We start from the raw sequence: 19,385 nt of genomic DNA, 5'->3' as shown, positions 1-19,385 counted from the left end.
CTGCTGTCTGAGGCTGACAGGGATGAGGCTGTTGCTGCTATCTGAGTCTGACATGGATGAGGCTGTTGCTGCTATCTGAGTCTGGGAGGATGAGGCTGTTGCTGCTATCTTGGTCTGGGAGGATGAGGTTGTTACTGCTATCTGAGTCTGGGAGGATGAGGCTTTTGCTGCTTTCTGAGTCTGACAGGGATGAGCCTGTTGCTGCTATCTGAGTCTGGGAGGATGACGCTGTTACTGCAATATGAACAGGGCCCCAGGCAGCCGGGCAGCCGAGCGGAAATTGAGGAAAACTCGCCTCCCTGCGGACCTGGCATCCTTTCACTCCCTCCTCTCTACATTCTCCTCTTCTGTCTCTGCTGCTAAAGCCACTTTCTACCACTCTAAATTCCAAGCATCTGCCTCTAACCCTAGGAAGCGCTTTGCCACCTTCTCCTCCCTCCTGAATCCTCCTCCCCTCCCCCCTCCTCCCTCTCTGCGGATGACTTCGTCAACCATTTTGAAAAGAAGGTCGACGACATCCGATCCTCGTTTGCGAAGTCAAACGACACCGCTGGTCCTGCTCACACTGCCCTACCCTGTGCTTTGACCTCTTTCTCCCCTCTCTCTCCAGATGAAATCTCGCGTCTTGTGACGGCCGGCCGCCCAACAACCTGCCCGCTTGACCCTATCCCCTCCTCTCTTCTCCAGACCATTTCCGGAGACCTTCTCCCTTACCTCACCTCGCTCATCAACTCATCCTTGACCGCTGGCTACGTCCCTTCCGTCTTCAAGAGAGCGAGAGTTGCACCCCTTCTGAAAAAAACCTACACTCGATCCCTCCGAAGTCAACAACTACAGACCAGTATCCCTTCTTTCTTTTCTCTCCAAAACTCTTGAACGTGCCGTCCTTGGCCAGCTCTCCTGCTATCTCTCTCAGAATGACCTTCTTGATCCTAATCAGTCAGGTTTCAAGACTGGTCATTCAACTGAGACTGCTCTTCTCTGTGTCACGGAGGCTCTCCGCACTGCTAAAGCTAACTCTCGCTCCTCTGCTCTCATCCTCCTAGACCTATCTGCTGCCTTTGATAAGGTGAACCATCAGATCCTCCTCTCCACCCTCTCCGAGTTGAGCATCTCCGGCGCGGCCCACGCTTGGACTGCGTCCTACCTGACAGGTCGCTCCTACCAGGTGGCGTGGCGAGAATCTGTCTCCGCACAATGTGCTCTCACCACTGGTGTCCCCCAGGGCTCTGTTCTAGGCCCTCTCCTATTCTCGCTATACACCAAGTCACTTGGCTCTGTCATATCCTCACATGGTCTCTCCTATCATTGCTATGCAGACGACACACAATTAATCTTCTCCTTTCCCCCTTCTGATAACCAGGTGGCGAATCGCATCTCTGCATGTCTGGCAGACATATCAGTGTGGATGACGGATCACCACCTCAAGCTGAACCTCGGCAAGACGGAGCTGCTCTTCCTCCCGGGGAAGGACTGCCCGTTCCATGATCTCGCCATCACGGTTGACAACTCCATTGTGTCCTCCTCCCAGAGTGCTAAGAACCTTGGCGTGACCCTGGACAACACCCTGTCGTTCTCTACTAACATCAAGGCGGTGACCCGATCCTGTAGGTTCATGCTCTACAACATTCGCAGAGTACGACCCTGCCTCACACAGGAAGCGGCGCAGGTCCTAATCCAGGCACTTGTCATCTCCCGTCTGGATTACTGCAACTCGCTGTTGGCTGTGCTCCCTGCCTGTGCCATTAAACCCCTACAACTCACCCAGAACGCCGCAGCCCGTCTGGTGTTCAACCTTCCAAAGTTCTCTCACGTCACCCCGCTCCTCCGCTCTCTCAACTGGCTTCCTGTTGAAGCTCGCATCCGCTACAAGACCATGGTGCTTGCCTACGGAGCTGTGAGGGGAACGGCACCGCCGTACCTTCAGGCTCTGATCAGGCCCTACACCCAAACAAAGGCACTGCGTTCATCCACCTCTGGCCTGCTCGCCTCCCTACCTCTGAGGAAGCACAGTTCCCGCTCAGCCCAGTCAAAACTGTTCGCTGCTCTGGCACCCCAATGGTGGAACAAGCTCCCTCACGACGCCAGGACAGCGGAGTCAATCACCACCTTCCGGAGACACCTGAAACCAAACCTCTTTAAGGAATACCTAGGATAGGATAAAGTAATCCTTCTAATCCCCCCCCCCCCCTTAAAAGATTTAGATGCACTATTGTAAAGTGGTTGTTCCACTGGATATCATAAGGTGAATCCACCAATTTGTAAGTCGCTCTGGATAAGAGCGTCTGCTAAATGACTTAAATGTAAATGTAAATATGAGTCTGGGAGGATTACGCTGTTGTTGCTATCTGAGTCTGACAGGGATGAGGCTGTTACTGCTATCTGAGTCTGACAGGATGAGAATGTTGCTGCTAACTGAGTCTGGGAGGATGAGGCTGTTACTGCTATCTGAGTCTGACAGGGATGAGGATGTTACTTGTATCTGAGTCTGACAGGGATGAGGCTGTTACTGCTATCTGAGTCTGACAGGGATGAGGCTGTTACCGCTATCTGAGTGTGCTGTTTCTGCTCTCTGAGTCTGACAGGGATGAGGCTGTTACTGCTATCTGAGTCTGACAGGATGAGACTGTTGCTGCTATCTGAGTCTGACAAGGATGAGACTGTTACTGCTATCTGAGACTGACATGGATGAGGCTGTTGCTGCTATCTGAGTCTGGGAGGGTGAGGCTGATACTGCTATCTGAATCTGACAGGGACAAGGCTGTTACCGCTATCTGAGTCTGAAAGGGATGAGGCTGTTACCGCTATCTGAGTCTGGGAAAATGAGGCTTTTGCTGCTATCTGAGTCTGGGAGGATGAGGCTGTTGCTGCTATCTGAGTCTTGGAGGATGAGGCTGTTACTGCTATCTGAGTCTGGGAGGATGAGGCTGTTACTGCTATCTGAGTCTGGGAGGGTGATGCTGTTGCTGCTATTTTAGTCTGGGAGGGTGAGGCTGTTGCTGCTATCTGAGTCTTGGAGGGTGAGGCTGTTACTGCTATCTGAATCTGACAGGGATGAGGCTGTTACCGCTATCTGAGTGTGCTGTTTCTGCTCTCTGAGTCTGACAGGGATGAGGCTGTTACTGGTATCGGAGTCTGGGAGGATGAGGTTTTTGCTGCTAAGTGAGTCTGGGAGGGTGAGGCTGTTAATGTTGTCTGAGTGTGACAGAGATGAGGCTGTTGCTGCTATCTGAGTCTGACAGGGATGAGGCTGTTTTTGCTATCTGAGTCTGGGAGTATGAGGCTGTTGCTGCTATCTGAGTCTGGGAGGATGAGGCTGTTTCTGCTATCTGAGTCTGGGAGGGTGAGGCTGTTACTGCTATCTGAGTCTGGGAGGATGAGGGTTTTGCTGCTTTCTGAGTCTGACAGGGATTAGACTTTTGCTACTATCTGAGTCTGGGAGATGAGGCTTTTGCTGCTATCTGAGTCTGACATGGATGAGGCTGTTGCTGCAATCTGAGTCTGGGAGGATGAGGCTGTTGCTGCCATCTGAGTCTGGGGGGATGAGGCTGTTGCTGCCTTCTGAGTCTGACAGGGATGAGGCTGCTGCCACTATCTGAGTCAGAGAGGATGAGGCTGCTACTGATATCTGAGTCTGACAGGGATGAGGCTGTTACTGCTATCTGAGGCTGACAGGGATGAGCCTGTTACTGCTATCTGAGTCGGACATAGATGAGGCTGTTGCTGCTATTTGAGTCTGGGTGGATGAGGCTGTTGCTGCTATCTGATTCTGACAGGATGTTACTGCTATCTGAGTCGGACATAGATGAGGCTGTTGCTGCTATCTGAGTCTGGGAGGATGAGGCTGTTGCTGCTATCTGATTCTGACAGGATGAGGATGTTACTGCTATCTGAGTCTAGGAGGATGAGGCTGTTGCTGCTATCTGTGTCTGACAGGAAAAAAGCTGTTACTGCTATCTGATTCTGACAGGGATGAGCTGTTACTGCTATCAGAGTCTGACAGGGATGAGGCTGTTACCGCTATCTGAGTCTGACAGGGATGAGGCTGTTTTTGCTAAATGAGTCTGGGAGGTTGAGGCTGTTGCTGCTATCTGACTCTGGGAGGATGAGGCTGTTCTGCTATCTGAGTCTGTGAGGGTGAGACTGTTGCTGCTACCTGAGTCTGAGAGGATGAGGCTGTTGCTGCTATCGGAGTCTGAGAGGATGAGGCTGTTGCTGCCATCTGAGTCTGGAAAGATGAAGCTGTTGCTGCTATTTGAGTCTGTGAGGGTGAGACTGTTGCTGCTATCTGAGTCTGGGAGAATGAGGCTTTTGCTGCTATCTGAGTCTGAGAGCGGATGAGGCTGTTGCTGCTGTCGGAGTCTGGGAGGATGAGGATTTTGCTGCTAAGTGAGTCTGACATGGATGAGGCTGTTGCTGCTATCTGAGTCTGGGAGGATGCGGCTGTTGCTGCCATCTGAGTCTGGAAGGATGAAGCTGTTGCTGCTATCTGAGTCTGGGAGGATGAGGCTTTTGCTGCTACTTGAGTCTGGGAGATGAGGCTGTTGCTGCTATCTGAGTCTGGGAGAATGAGGCTATTGCTGCTATCTGAGTCTGAGGGGGATGAGGCTGTTGCTGCTATAGGAGTCAGGGAGGATGAGGATGTTGCTGCTAAGTGAGACTGACATGGATGAGGCTGTTGCTGCTATCTGAGTCTGGGAGGATGAGGCTGTTGCTGCTATCGGAGTCTGGGAGGATGAAGCTGTTGCTGCCATCTGAGTCTGGAAGGATGAAGCTGTTGCTGCTATCTGAGTCTGGGAGGATGACGCTGTTGCTGCTATCTGATTCTGACAGGATGAGGATGTTACTGCTATCTGAGTCTAGGAGGATGAGGGTGTTACTGCTATCTGAGTTTGTCAGAGATGAGCATGTTACTGCTATCTGAGTCTGACAGGGATGAGGCTGTTTTTGCCATCTGAGTCTGAGTGGATGAGGCTGTTTCTGCTATCTGAGTCTGGGAGAATGAGGCTGTTACTGCTATCTGAGTGTGACAGAGATGAGGCTGTTACTGCTATCTGAGTCTGACATGGATGAGGCAGTTGCTGCTATCTGAGTCTGGGGGGATGAGGCTGTTGCTGCTATCTGAGTCTGAGAGGATGAGGCTGTTGCTGCCATCTGAGTTTGACAGGGATGAGGCTTTTGCTGCTATTTTCGTCTGGGGGATGAGGCTGTTGCTGCTGTCTGAGTCTGACATGGATGAGGCTATTGCTGCTATCTGAGTCTGACAGGGATGATGCTGTTGCTGCTATCATAGTCTGGAGGATGAGCCTGTTACTGATATCTGAGTCTTAAAGGGATAAGGCTGTTAATGGTAGCTGATACTGGGAGGATGAGGCTGTTGCTGCTATCTGAGTCTGGGAGGATGAGGCTGTTGCTGCTATCTGAGTCTAGGAGGATGAGGTTGTTGCTGCTATCTGAGTGGGCTGTTACTGTTATCTGAGTCAGACAGGATGAGACTGTTACTCTATCTGAGTCTGGGAGGATGAGGCTGTTGCTACTGTCTGAGTCTGACAGGATGAGGATGTTGCTGCTATCTGAGTCTGACAGGAGGAGGCTGTTGCTGCTATTGGAGTCTGGGAGGATGCGGCTGTTGCTGCCATCTGAGTCTGGAAGGATGAAGCTGTTGCTGCTCTCTGAGTCTGGGAGGATGAGGATTTTGATGCAATCTGAGTCTGGGAGATGAGGCTGTTGCTGCTATCTGAGTCTGAGGGGGATGAGACTGTTGCTGCTGTCGGAGTCTGGGAGGATGAGGCTGTTGCTGCTATAGGAGTCAGGGAGGATGAGGATTTTGCTGCTAAGTGAAACTGACATGGATGAGGCTGTTGCTGCTATCTGAGTCTGGGAGGATGACGCTGTTGCTGCTATCTGAGTCTGACAGGGATGAGGCTGTTGCTGCTATCTGATTCTGACAGGATGAGGATGTTACTGATATCTGAGTCTGGGAGGATGAGGCTTTTGCTGCTATCTGAGTCTCTTAAATGAGGCTGTTGCTGCTGTCAGAGTCTGACAGGGTTGAGGTTTTGCTGCTATCTGAGTCTGACATGAATGAGGCTGTTGCTACTATCTGAGTCTGGGAGGGTGAGGCTTTTGCTGCTATCTGAGTCTGTTAAATGAGGCTGTTGCTGCTGTCAGAGTCTGACAGGGTTGAGGTTTTGCTGCTATCTGAGTCTGACATGAATGAGTCTGTTGCTACTATCTGAGTCTGGGAGGGTGAGGCTTTTGCTGCTATCTGAGTCTGGGAGGATGAGTCTTTTGCTGCTGTCTGAGTCTGGGAGATGAGGCTGTTGCTGCTACCTGAGTCTGATAGGAATGAGACTGTTACTGCTATCTGAGTCTGAGAGTCATGAGGCTGTTGCTGCTATCTGAGTCTGGGGGGATGAGGCCGTTGCTGCTGTCTGAGTCTGTCAGCGATGAGGTTTTTGCTGCTAAGTGAGTCTGACATGGATGAGGCTGTTGCTGCTATCTGAGTCTGTGAGGATGAGGCTGTTGCTGCTATCTGAGTTTGACAGGGATGATACTTATGCTGCTATCTGAGTCTGGGAGGATGTTGCTGCTATCTGTGTCTGACAGGGATGAGGCTGTTACTGCTATCTGAGTCTGACAGGATGAGGATGTTACTGCTATCTGAGTCTCACAGGGATGAGGCTGTTGCTGCTATCTGATTCTGACAGGATGAGCATGTTACTGCTATCTGACTCTGACAGGGATGAGGCTGTTACTGCTATCTAAGTTTGACAGGGAAGAGGCTGTTGCTGCTATCAGAGTCTGGGAGGATGATATTGTTGCTGCTGTCTGAGTCTGGGACGATGAGGCTGTTGCTGCTATCTGAATCTGGGAGGATGAGGCTGTTGCTGCATTCTGAGTCTGACAGGGACAAGGCTTTTTCTGCTATCAGAGTCTGATTGTGATGAGGTTGTTACTGCTATCTGAGTCTAAAAGGGATGAGGCTGTTGCTGCTATCTGAGTCTGAAATTGATAAGGCTGTTACTGCTATCTGAGTCTGAAATTGATAAGGCTGTTACTGCTATCTGAGTCTGACAGGGATGAGGATGTTACTGCTATCTCAGTCTGGGAGGATGAGGCTGTTGCTGCTATCTGAGTCTGGGAGGATGAGGCTGTTGCTGCTATCTGAGTCTGGGAGGATGAGGCTGTTACTGCTATCTGAGTCTGACAGGGATTAGGCTGTTACTGCTATTTTCGTCTGGGGGATGAGGCTGTTGCTGCTGTCTGAGTCTGACAGGGATGAGGTTTTTGCTGCTAAGTGAGTCTGACATGGATGAGGCTATTGCTGCTATCTGAGTCTGGGAGGATGAGGCTGTTGCTGCTATCTGAGTCTGACAGCGATGAGGTTGTTGCTGCTAAGTGAGTCTGACATGGATGAGGCTATTGCTGCTATCTGAGTCTGGGAGGATGAGGCTTTTGCTGCTTTCTGAGTCTGACAGGGATTAGACTTTTGCTACTATCTGAGTCTGGGAGATGAGGCTTTTGCTGCTATCTGAGTCTGACATGGATGAGGCTTTTGCTGCTATCTGATTCTGACAGGATGAGCATGTTACTGCTATCTGAGTCTGAAATTGATAAGGCTGTTACTGCTATCTGAGTCTGAAATTGATAAGGCTGTTACTGCTATCTGAGTCTGACAGGGATGAGGATGTTACTGCTATCTCAGTCTGGGACGATGAGGCTGTTGCTGCTATCTGAATCTGGGAGGATGAGGCTGTTGCTGCATTCTGAGTCTGACAGGGACAAGGCTTTTTCTGCTATCAGAGTCTGATTGTGATGAGGTTGTTACTGCTATCTGAGTCTAAAAGGGATGAGGCTGTTGCTGCTATCTGAGTCTGGGGGGGGGGATGAGGCTGTTGCTGCTATCTGAGTCTGAGAGGATGAGGCTGTTGCTGCTATCGGAGTCTGGGAGGATGCGGCTGTTGCTGCCATCTGAGTCTGGAAGGATGAAGCTGTTGCTGCCATCTGAGTCTGGAAGGATGAAGCTGTTGCTGCCATCTGAGTCTGACAGGGATGAGGCTGTTGCTGCTATCTGAGTCTGATACGGACGAGGCTGTTACTGCTATCTGAGTCTGGGAGAATGAGGCTTTTGCTGCTATCTGAGTCTGAGGGGGATGAGGCTTTTGCTGCTGTCGGAGTCTGGGAGGATGAGGATTTTGCTGCTAAGTGAGACTGACATGGATGAGTCTGTTGCTGCTATCGGAGTCTGGGAGGATGCGGCTGTTGCTGCCATCTGAGTCTGGAAGGATGATGCTGTTGCTGCTATCTGTGTCTGACAGGAATTAGCTGTTACTGCTATCTGATTCTGACAGGATGAGGATGTTACTGCTATCTGAGTCTAGGAGGATGAGGCTGTTGCTGCTATCTGTGTCTGACAGGAAAAAAGCTGTTACTGCTATCTGATTCTGACAGGGATGAGCTGTTACTGCTATCAGAGTCTGACAGGGATGAGGCTGTTACCGCTATCTGAGTCTGACAGGGATGAGGCTGTTTTTGCCAAATGAGTCTGGGAGGGTGAGGCTGTTGCTGCTATCTGACTCTGGGAGGATGAGGCTGTTCTGCTATCTGAGTCTGTGAGGGTGAGACTGTTGCTGCTACCTGAGTCTGAGAGGATGAGGCTGTTGCTGCTATCAGAGTCTGAGAGGATGAGGCTGTTGCTGCCATCTGAGTCTGGAAAGATGAAGCTGTTGCTGCTATCTGAGTCTGTGAGGGTGAGACTGTTGCTGCTATCTGTTATCTGTTATCTGAGTCTGACAGGATGAGACTGTTACTCTATCTGAGTCTGGGAGGATGAGGCTGTTGCTACTGTCTGAGTCTGACAGGATGAGGATGTTGCTGCTATCTGAGTCTGACAGGAGGAGGCTGTTGCTGCTATTGGAGTCTGGGAGGATGCGGCTGTTGCTGCCATCTGAGTCTGGAAGGATGAAGCTGTTGCTGCTCTCTGAGTCTGGGAGGATGAGGATTTTGATGCAATCTGAGTCTGGGAGATGAGGCTGTTGCTGCTATCTGAGTCTGAGGGGGATGAGACTGTTGCTGCTGTCGGAGTCTGGGAGGATGAGGCTGTTGCTGCTATAGGAGTCAGGGAGGATGAGGATTTTGCTGCTAAGTGAAACTGACATGGATGAGGCTGTTGCTGCTATCTGAGTCTGGGAGGATGACGCTGTTGCTGCTATCTGAGTCTGACAGGGATGAGGCTGTTGCTGCTATCTGATTCTGACAGGATGAGGATGTTACTGATATCTGAGTCTGGGAGGATGAGGCTTTTGCTGCTATCTGAGTCTCTTAAATGAGGCTGTTGCTGCTGTCAGAGTCTGACAGGGTTGAGGTTTTGCTGCTATCTGAGTCTGACATGAATGAGGCTGTTGCTACTATCTGAGTCTGGGAGGGTGAGGCTTTTGCTGCTATCTGAGTCTGTTAAATGAGGCTGTTGCTGCTGTCAGAGTCTGACAGGGTTGAGGTTTTGCTGCTATCTGAGTCTGACATGAATGAGGCTGTTGCTACTATCTGAGTCTGGGAGGGTGAGGCTTTTGCTGCTATCTGAGTCTGGGAGGATGAGTCTTTTGCTGCTGTCTGAGTCTGGGAGATGAGGCTGTTGCTGCTACCTGAGTCTGATAGGAATGAGACTGTTACTGCTATCTGAGTCTGAGAGTCATGAGGCTGTTGCTGCTATCTGAGTCTGGGGGGATGAGGCCGTTGCTGCTGTCTGAGTCTGTCAGAGATGAGGTTTTTGCTGCTAAGTGAGTCTGACATGGATGAGGCTGTTGCTGCTATCTGAGTCTGTGAGGATGAGGTTGTTGCTGCTATCTGAGTTTGACAGGGATGATACTTATGCTGCTATCTGAGTCTGGGAGGATGAGGCTGTTGCTGCTATCTGTGTCTGACAGGGATGAGGCTGTTACTGCTATCTGAGTCTGACAGGATGAGGATGTTACTGCTATCTGAGTCTCACAGGGATGAGGCTGTTGCTGCTATCTGATTCTGACAGGATGAGCATGTTACTGCTATCTGACTCTGACAGGGATGAGGCTGTTACTGCTATCTAAGTTTGACAGGGAAGAGGCTGTTGCTGCTATCAGAGTCTGGGAGGATGATATTGTTGCTGCTGTCTGAGTCTGGGACGATGAGGCTGTTGCTGCTATCTGAATCTGACAGGGACAAGGCTTTTTCTGCTATCAGAGTCTGATTGTGATGAGGTTGTTACTGCTATCTGAGTCTAAAAGGGATGAGGCTGTTGCTGCTATCTGAGTCTGAAATTGATAAGGCTGTTACTGCTATCTGAGTCTGAAATTGATAAGGCTGTTACTGCTATCTGAGTCTGACAGGGATGAGGATGTTACTGCTATCTCAGTCTGGGAGGATGAGGCTGTTGCTGCTATCTGAGTCTGGGAGGATGAGGCTGTTGCTGCTATCTGAGTCTGGGAGGATGAGGCTGTTACTGCTATCTGAGTCTGACAGGGATTAGGCTGTTACTGCTATTTTCGTCTGGGGGATGAGGCTGTTGCTGCTGTCTGAGTCTGACAGGGATGAGGTTTTTGCTGCTAAGTGAGTCTGACATGGATGAGGCTATTGCTGCTATCTGAGTCTGGGAGGATGAGGCTGTTGCTGCTATCTGAGTCTGACAGGGATGAGGTTGTTGCTGCTAAGTGAGTCTGACATGGATGAGGCTATTGCTGCTATCTGACTCTGGGAGAATGAGACTGTTGCTGCTATCTGAGTCTGACAGGGATGAGGCTGTTGCTGCTATCTGAGTCTGGGAGGATGAGACTGTTGCTGCTATCTGAGTCTGACAGGGATGAGGCTGTTGCTGCTATCTGAGTCTGGGAGGATGAGACTGTTGCTACTATCTGAGTCTGGGAGGATGAGACTGTTGCTGCTATCTGAGTCTGACAGGGATGAGGCTGTTGCTGCTATCTGAGTCTGGGAGGATGAGACTGTTGCTGCTATCTGAGTCTGACAGGGATGAGGCTGTTGCTGCTATCTGAGTCTGGGAGGATGAGACTGTTGCTGCTATTTGAGTCTTACAGGGATGAGGATGTTGCTGCTATCTGAGTCTTGGAGGATGAGACTGTTGTTGCTATCTGAGTCTAACAGGGATGAGGATGTTGCTGCTATCTGAGTCTTGGAGGATGAGGCTGTTTCTGCTATGTGAGTCTTGGAGGATGAGGATGTTGCTGCTATCTGAGTCTTGGAGGATGAGGCTGTTGCTGCTATCTGAGTCTTGGAGGATGAGGCTGTTGCTGGTGGAACAGCATTTTTGATGAGGATGTAACGGTGTATTAAACATTCACCCTCCTCCTTCTAAGAGAAACGAATTACCAGTCAATTTACCGCCCTCAGACATAAGCTTTATCATCTTCAAATAAAAGACAGAATAGTTCAATAAGCACAATGAGTGTTTAAACAGGGGGAGATAACACCAGTCGCAAATCCCACTCTGACAAGGGGAAATCGATGGGAAAAAAGTCTTAGACATATTCAAGATTGAATGTCCTACACTTCAGTAGTAATGAAGGACCCCTGTCTTCCCATTTCCTCCCATGCACCAGAAGTCTCACAAGAGTCATTGGAAAGACTGAAGAGGTGGATTACCACCAAAACTAACATAACGTCTAGCAGAAAAGCAATAGAACCCAGGATCATCGCTTTACGTGAAATGGATATATCTGCAGGCGCCGTAGGTTAGCCTATGTTTAACCTCCATTCACATCCAATAAGACTGTCAGCTCTGATCGAGGGCTAGTGCACTGCAGAGCCAAATGAATCAGCCCAAATGCATGCAATTGAAAACCTGTGTTGCCAATAAACCACTGCATATGAATGTCGGAGAGATTTTAAATAGAGGAGCTATGGAATGATTTCATACTGTTACTGTAGTTAATATACACATAATAAACTGTAGGGGAAAGCTGGAAAAGGATTGAGTCGTGATTGTGGAGTGTGTGTGTGTGTGTGTGTGTGTGTGTGTGTGTGTGTGTGTGTGTGTGTGTGTGTGTGTGTGTGTGTGTGTGTGTGTGTGTGTGTGTGTGTGTGTGTGTGTGTGTGTGTGTGTGTGTGTGTGTGTGTGCCTGTGCGTATGTGTGTGCCTGTGCGTATGTGTGTGCATGCGTTAGTGAGTTTTTGAGCGCGTGTGTGTCTGCACGTTAGCAACACTGACATTTTAGTGTTTTTGTCTTCCTTTCCTCTCTAACAGTTCCTCCTACTGTGAGGTCCCTGAGATTTCTCCTGATGCTCTCTCTAATCTTTGTCAATCTGACGAAACAAGTAGACAGGAAACAGGTCATTATCTCCAAGCTTAAGAGGGACAACAAAAAGGTTGAGAAGATTCTGAAAGATGAAAATGTCTTTAGAGAAGTTTGTGTGGAGGAGAGGAAATGAAAGGAGCAGTCAGTGGGTCAGGAAGTATTTAGAGAAATGGAAGATAAGTGTTCCCTTGACATTTCACACCTACACACAAAGAGAGAAAGACAGAGAGACAGAGAGAAAGAGAGAGAGGGAGTAAGAGAGAGAGAGGTTTCTGATGGAAAAGTGGCCCTCCTCTCTCAGAGACATTAAAATGTTATTTTCTTGGCTAAGCAGACACTTTTGTCTAAAGCAACTTCCATGGCTTACATGTTAAACACCTCTTCAATACTGCTGCTGGAAGATTCATTTAAAATAAATGCCTTGCTCAATGCAACCAAGTAATAGTATATCATACCCATGTTGAGAATACAAAACATTTCATTGATTTATATTTCATTCTCTCAGACAAGTTGCTAACAATATCACCTCGGAAACAATGATCTCAAACATAGAGAGAAGATATTCTAAAGATATTTTGAATGAATAGTCTGTGCCACCACAAGGCATTATAAAGATATGAATAGTAAACAATCACATGTAGGTAGAGGATATCAACCTGAAATACAGCTAGGAGTCAATGCACAGGTAGATTTAGGATCTTCATTTGATCACTCTTTTGTTGCTGAGAATTTTCCTGTGTCGCAGGAAATGCAGATGAGCATCATGATGTACAACAATTCACTGAAAACCTGCGCCAACACACTGTTACGCTAACGGTATTCCACTTTTCATGTAGCCTCTTTTTGACCAGCTAATAGCCTAACCACCGATCAAGCAACATTCTGGACTAAACATTCAAATCCTGTTGCTGTGACAATACAGGTGAAATTAAGATCCTACACATGTATAGTCTACAGTTTGACCTTTAAACTTCATTGGCTTCACTAATGTCATTGGGGTCTTTCACAACATATTCACAGGACAACAAATCATATGACGCTCGGTGCATTGGACTGGGAACTGGGGACTCCATGGTATCTTCTTCATTACAGGTCCTACACTGGGCACTGACAATCAGAGAGGCCTGTTCAGAGCTGCACTACTATAGAGCCGACTGTGACTGAAATGACTGCAGCCTCCACGCTGCACACAGCCAAGCCACAGTCACATTTAACCATGGCAGAGCGAGGCACACAGGCCCTAGCTGACTATTAAATTGATTCCTGGACAGTGGTGAAAAAATAAAAGTTAAGATAAAGAAAATTGAAGGAAGAACACAGAGAAAGGAAGTAAGTGAGAGTTGAGAATCAGTAGAAAGAGGGAGGAGGGAGGGTAGTGAGAGTGAAAATGTTTTGCTGAAGTGGTAATCCATGGTGCTGTCTCTCCTGTCTGATGAGAATTAGGGAAGGAGAAAGGGGAAATTAAGAAGGTAAAGTGGTTGTGAATATCTCTCTCTTTATCTCACCATCCATACCACCTCCCACCATACCACCTCCCACCATACCACTCCCAGCATACCACCTCCCACCATACCACTCCCACCATTTCACCTCCCACCATTTCACCTCCCACCATACCACCTCCCACCATACCACCTCCCACCATACCACTCCCACCATTTCACCTCCCACCATACCACCTCCCACCATACCACCTCCCACCATACCACCTCCCACCATTTCATCTCCCACCGTTTGACCTCCCACCGTACCACCTCCCACCGTACCAACTCCCACCGTATCACCTCCCACCATATCACCTCCCACCATACCACCTCCCACCGTTTCACCTCCCACCATTTCACCTCCCACCGTACCACCTCCCACCGTATCACCTCCCACCGTACCACCTCCCACCATATCACCTCCCACCATACCACCTCCCACCATATCACCTCCCACCGTTTCACCTCCCACCGTACTACCTCCCACCGTACCACCTCCCACCATATCACCTCCCACCATACCACCTCCCACCATACCACCTCCCACCGTATCACCTCCCACCGTATCACCTCCCACCGTACCACCTCCCACCGTACCACCTCCCACCGTACCACCTCCCACCGTACCACCTCCCACCGTACCACCTCCCACCATACCACCTCCCACATCACCTCCCACCGTACCACCTCCCACCATACTACCTCCCACCGTATCACCTCCCACCGTACCACCTCCCACCGTACCACCTCCCACCGTATCACCTCCCACCGTATCACCTCCCACCGTACCACCTCCCACCGTATCAACTCCCACCGTACCACCTCCCACCGTATCACCTCCCACCGTACCACCTCCCACCGTACCACCTCCCACCGTACCACCTCCCACCGTATCACCTCCCACCGTACCACCTCCCACCGTACCACCTCCCACCGTACCACATCCCACCGTACCACCTCCCACCGTACCAACTCACACCGTACCACCTCACACCGTACCACCTCCCACCGTACCACCTCCCACCGTTTCACCTCCCACCGTTTCACCTCCCAACGTATCACCTCCCACCGTACCACCTCCCACCGTACCACCTCCCACCGTACCACCTCCCACCGTTTCACCTCCCACCGTTTCACCTCCCACCGTTTCACCTCCCAACGTATCACCTCCCACCGTACCACCTCCCACCGTACCTTCTCCCACCGTATCACCTCCCACCGTACCACCTCCCACCGTATCACCTCCCACCGTACCACCTCACACCGTATCACCTCCCACCATACCACCTCCCACCATATCACCTCCCACCATATCACCTCTCACCATATCACCTCTCACCATATCACCTCCCACCATATCACCTCTCACCATATCACCTCCCACCATACCATGACCCACTAGATTGATAGAGAAATGTAGTTAGCACTTTGTTTCGACCTCCTTTGATGAGTTTCCTGTTTCTTTTTTCCAACCAGACATTGTCAAAGTGTCAGCACTGCGACAGGTAAATTGTCTCTGAGAGATTTCATCAGGGGAACTTACACAAATAATCTTTCTCAAATCCCACACACCTTTATCCCCTTCAACTCAAAGCTAGGGAATCAAAGATGTCTGGGAGGCTTGAATGTATCAACATGACATGGCTATTTCTAGAAGACTAAACAGCTTCCCATTATACATTTTTTTTACCTTAATTTAACTAGGCAAGTCAGTTAAGAACAAATTCTTATTTACAATGACGGCCTAGGAACAGTGGGTTAACTGCCTTGTTCAGGGGCAGAAGGACAGATTTTGACCTTGTCAGCTCAGGGATTCAATCTAGCAACCTTTCAGTTACTGGGCCAACACTCTAACCACTAGGCTACCTGCTGCCCCATAGACCTGAGAGTTATGGCTCCATAGTTAAGACTTACTGTTTCCTTGGCAGGGTTCTGAATTTACAAAGAGGAAATCAGTCTAATGATAGCCACAGGTCAATGACCGGTTCCAACTAATTGGAGATATACCATATCTCAAACCAACTTACTCTTAATTTGCATCCAAATGTTTTATCAGATCCACAAATAAGTTTATTGAAAGGTGTCATTGTGTCAAATAATGTCACAGTCAGACAGACAAAAGAGATAAACAGAAACAGACATGATGAACATGCAGACAACAGCACTTTCTTTGGCGAAAAACACGACCACACAGTGACGTGACAAAGGTGCATTCTTACCTGGAACCAGAGATCCCTCCAGTAGCTGTGACTGGACAAGCCTGAGCAGGGCAACAATGATGAAGGGAGTGGCAGCTGACCATGTGACACGCATGGCGCTCACTGTCCTGGCATCACTAGTGGCCAATCTGTAGGAGACAGAAAAGAGACAGATCAGATTATTGCAGTGTACAACTTTATATTTGGATTATGGAGATTTAAAGACACAATCAGACTATTATCGGATCTGTGAGGAAGAAGTCAGTGCCAGAGAGAACCGATAATAAAAGTCAGGTAGGTCTCCATATAAGATCCTAGGAGTTGCATGACTGTCAGTAAGTGGTTCAAACATTCAGCTCATTCAAATGCTCTAAATGGTCTGACTTGATGACCACAACATCCCTACAATTTATGAGCAGAATCACAGTTTGAGTGTTGAAATACGTGCCAAATTCCTCTCTCCTTCTGAAGTCAATTCAATTTGCTTTATTGGCATGATGTAACAATGTACATATTGCCATCTCTCTCTCTCGCTCTCGCTATATATATCTCTATCTCTATCACATATATTTCTCACAATCTATCTCTCTCCTCTCTCTCACTCTCTCTCTCTCACTCTCTCTCTCTCTCTCACACGCACGCCCGCACGCGCACACACACACACACACACTCGCACACACACACTCGCACACACACACTTGCACACACACACTCGCACACACACACTCGCACACACACACACACACACACACACACACACACACACACACACACACACACACACACACACACACACACACACGCACACATGCAGTAACAGACTAATGTGAGACAAAAGAATCTGGCATACTACTGACTGAGAGGCAGCCCAGCCCAGCCTAGTCCCTCCCAGAACAGCCCCTCCCAGAACAGCACCTCCCAGCTCCTCCTAGACCCTCCCAGCCCATCCCAGAACAGCCCCTCCCAGCTCCTCCTAGACCCTCCCAACCCATCCCAGAACAGCCCCTCCCAGCCCCTCCTAGTCCCTCCCAGCCCATCCCAGAACAGCCCCTCCCAGCTCCTCCTAGTCCCTCCCAGCCCATCCCAGAACAGCCCCTCCCAGCTCCTCCTAGTCCCTCCCAACCCATCCCAGAACAGCCCCTCCCAGCTCCTCCTAGATCCTCCCAGCCCATCCCAGAACAGCCCCTCCCAGCTCCTCCTAGTCCCTCCCAGCCCATCCCAGAACAGCCCCTCCCAGCTCCTCCTAGACCCTCCGAGACTGTCCCAGAACAGCCCCTCCCAGCTCCTCCTAGACCCTCCCAGACTGTCCCAGAACAGCCCCTCCCAGCTCCTCCTAGACCCTCCCAGACTGTCCCAGAACAGCCCCTCCCAGCTCCTCCTAGACCCTCCCAGACTGTCCCAGAACAGCCCCTCCCAGCTCCTCCTAGACCCTCCCAGACTGTCCCAGCCCCTAGTCTCATCACCAGAGGACGATGACAGGTCCCATCTGTAGCATGGAAATGAATTAGAGGGTTTTCCTGATAACCATCTGTGGAACAACCTGTTTCCCCTTGTTTGATTACTTTCACCACTGCTCACATTGCTCTGCCTCACTTTCCCTCCCTCCTTCCCACCCTCCCTTCACAGTTGTACTGCCACTCTCCTATCCTTCACTGTCCTGGCTCTACAGCCAGCCCAATCTGCTTGCAGTGCAGAACCATGTGCTTCCCTCATGCAGGATCTGCATCCAGAATGCCAAGACCAAAATCCTCTCACACGGATTCAGTGTGTGCCCTGTGTGAGCAGGATTATGAATGCAGACCCAAGGACTGCATTGACTGTAATGATGGCTACAAGTCTACAACATTAATCATACAAACCGTTCTCTCTCCACAGCAGAGGTAGGCTAACATCACAGTCTGAATAGGTAAAGATTTCTATCAGTTAGCCAAGCCAGTTTCAAACCTCAGAGCGGCTCTCATCTGTTGACCAGTGGGTTATCACTTAAACGCTTTCCTTCGCTGTATTTTATTCCTCCTTCGTCCCAATCATCGCCATTTCTTTCACGTCCACTACCTGCACTGAACGGTTCTGCTATGCTCATTATTGCGTGTATACCTAGACTTTCTCCCCCTTCCTCTCTGTCATTATCTCTCTCTCTCTCTGCCATTCTCTCTTTCTCTCTCTCTCTCTCTCTCTCTCTCTCTCTCTCTCTCTCTCTCTCTCTCTCTCTCTGTCATTCTCTCTCTCTCTCTGTCATTCTCTCTCTCTCTCTGTCATTCTCTGTCATTCTCTCTCTCTCTCTGTCATTCTCTCTCAGTCATTCTCTCTGTCATTCTCTCTCTCTCTCTCTCTCTCTCTCTCTCTCTCTCTCTCTCTCTCTCTGTCATTCTCTCTCTGTCATTCTCTCTCTCTCTTTCTCTGTCGGTCTCTCTCTCTGGCTGTAATAGGTTTGCTGGAGAATGGAAGGGAACGTGCCGGTTGCTCAAATAGCTTTTTCCTCCAATCTTATCTGTGGGCGCTCTGCTCAGTAAACACTCCTGGGCTTCTTTCTATGCATTCCCCTGCCCAGAATGAGAGGTTCCAGTGAAAGGCCTGTCTGTCTAGCAGATCCCTGCTATGAGGCTATGGGCAGCAGATCCCTGCGATTAGGCTACGAGACTATGAGGCTATGGGGCTATGAGGTTATGGGGCTATGAGTTTATGGGGCTATGAGGCTACGGGGCTATGATGATATGGGGCTATGAGGCTATAGGACTATGGGGCTATGAGGCTATGGGGCTATGGCGCTATGGGACTATGGGGCTATGAGGCTATGGGGCTATGAGGTTATGGGGCTATGAAGCTATAGGGCTATGAGGTTATGGGGCTATGATGCTATGGGGCTATGAGGTTATGGGGCTATGAAGCTATGGGGCTATGAGGTTATGGGGCTATGAAGCTATGGGGCTATGGGCAGCAGCTCCCTGCTATGAGGCAGTGGGGCTATGGGGCTATGAGGCTATGGGGCTATGAGGCTATGGGGCTATGATGCTATGGGGCTATGAGGTTATGGGGCTATGAAGCTATGGGGCTATGGGCAGCAGCTCCCTGCTATGAGGCTATGAGGCTATAAGGCTATGGGGCTATGAGGCTATGGGGCTATGGGGCTTTGAGGCTATGGGACTATGGGGCTATGAGGCTATGGGGCTATGAGGTTATGGGGCTATGAAGCTATGGGGCTATGGGCAGCAGCTCCCTGCTATGAGACTATAAGGCTATGGGCTATGGGGCTATGAGGCTATGGGGCTATGGGGCTTTGAGGCTATGAGGATATGGGGCATTGAGGCTATGGTGCATTGAGGCTATGGGGCTATGAGGCTATGATGTGATGAGGCTATGGGGCTATGATGCTATGATGTGATGAGGCTATGGGGCTATGGGGCGATGGGGCTATGAGG

The 19,385-nt window shown here is 49.8% G+C and overlaps 1 protein-coding gene across 1 annotated transcript in view; it reads right to left on the bottom strand.

Moving 5' to 3' along the window:
• Window positions 1-19,385, bottom strand: part of robo1 (roundabout, axon guidance receptor, homolog 1 (Drosophila)) — a 652,577-nt gene that overhangs the window by 578,167 nt on the left and 55,025 nt on the right. The window contains exon 2 of the mRNA XM_045703986.1: window positions 15,988-16,115. Coding sequence (XP_045559942.1) covers window positions 15,988-16,081 — 94 coding nt within the window. The 5' untranslated portion in view covers window positions 16,082-16,115. The remainder of the gene's footprint in view (window positions 1-15,987; window positions 16,116-19,385) is intronic.

Source organism: Salmo salar, chromosome ssa20 (genome assembly GCF_905237065.1).
Source record: "Salmo salar chromosome ssa20, Ssal_v3.1, whole genome shotgun sequence".
Classification (NCBI taxonomy): domain Eukaryota; kingdom Metazoa; phylum Chordata; class Actinopteri; order Salmoniformes; family Salmonidae; genus Salmo; species Salmo salar.
The sequence above is the reverse complement of the archived record's forward strand: the minus strand, read 5'-3'. Positions and strand labels throughout refer to the sequence as shown.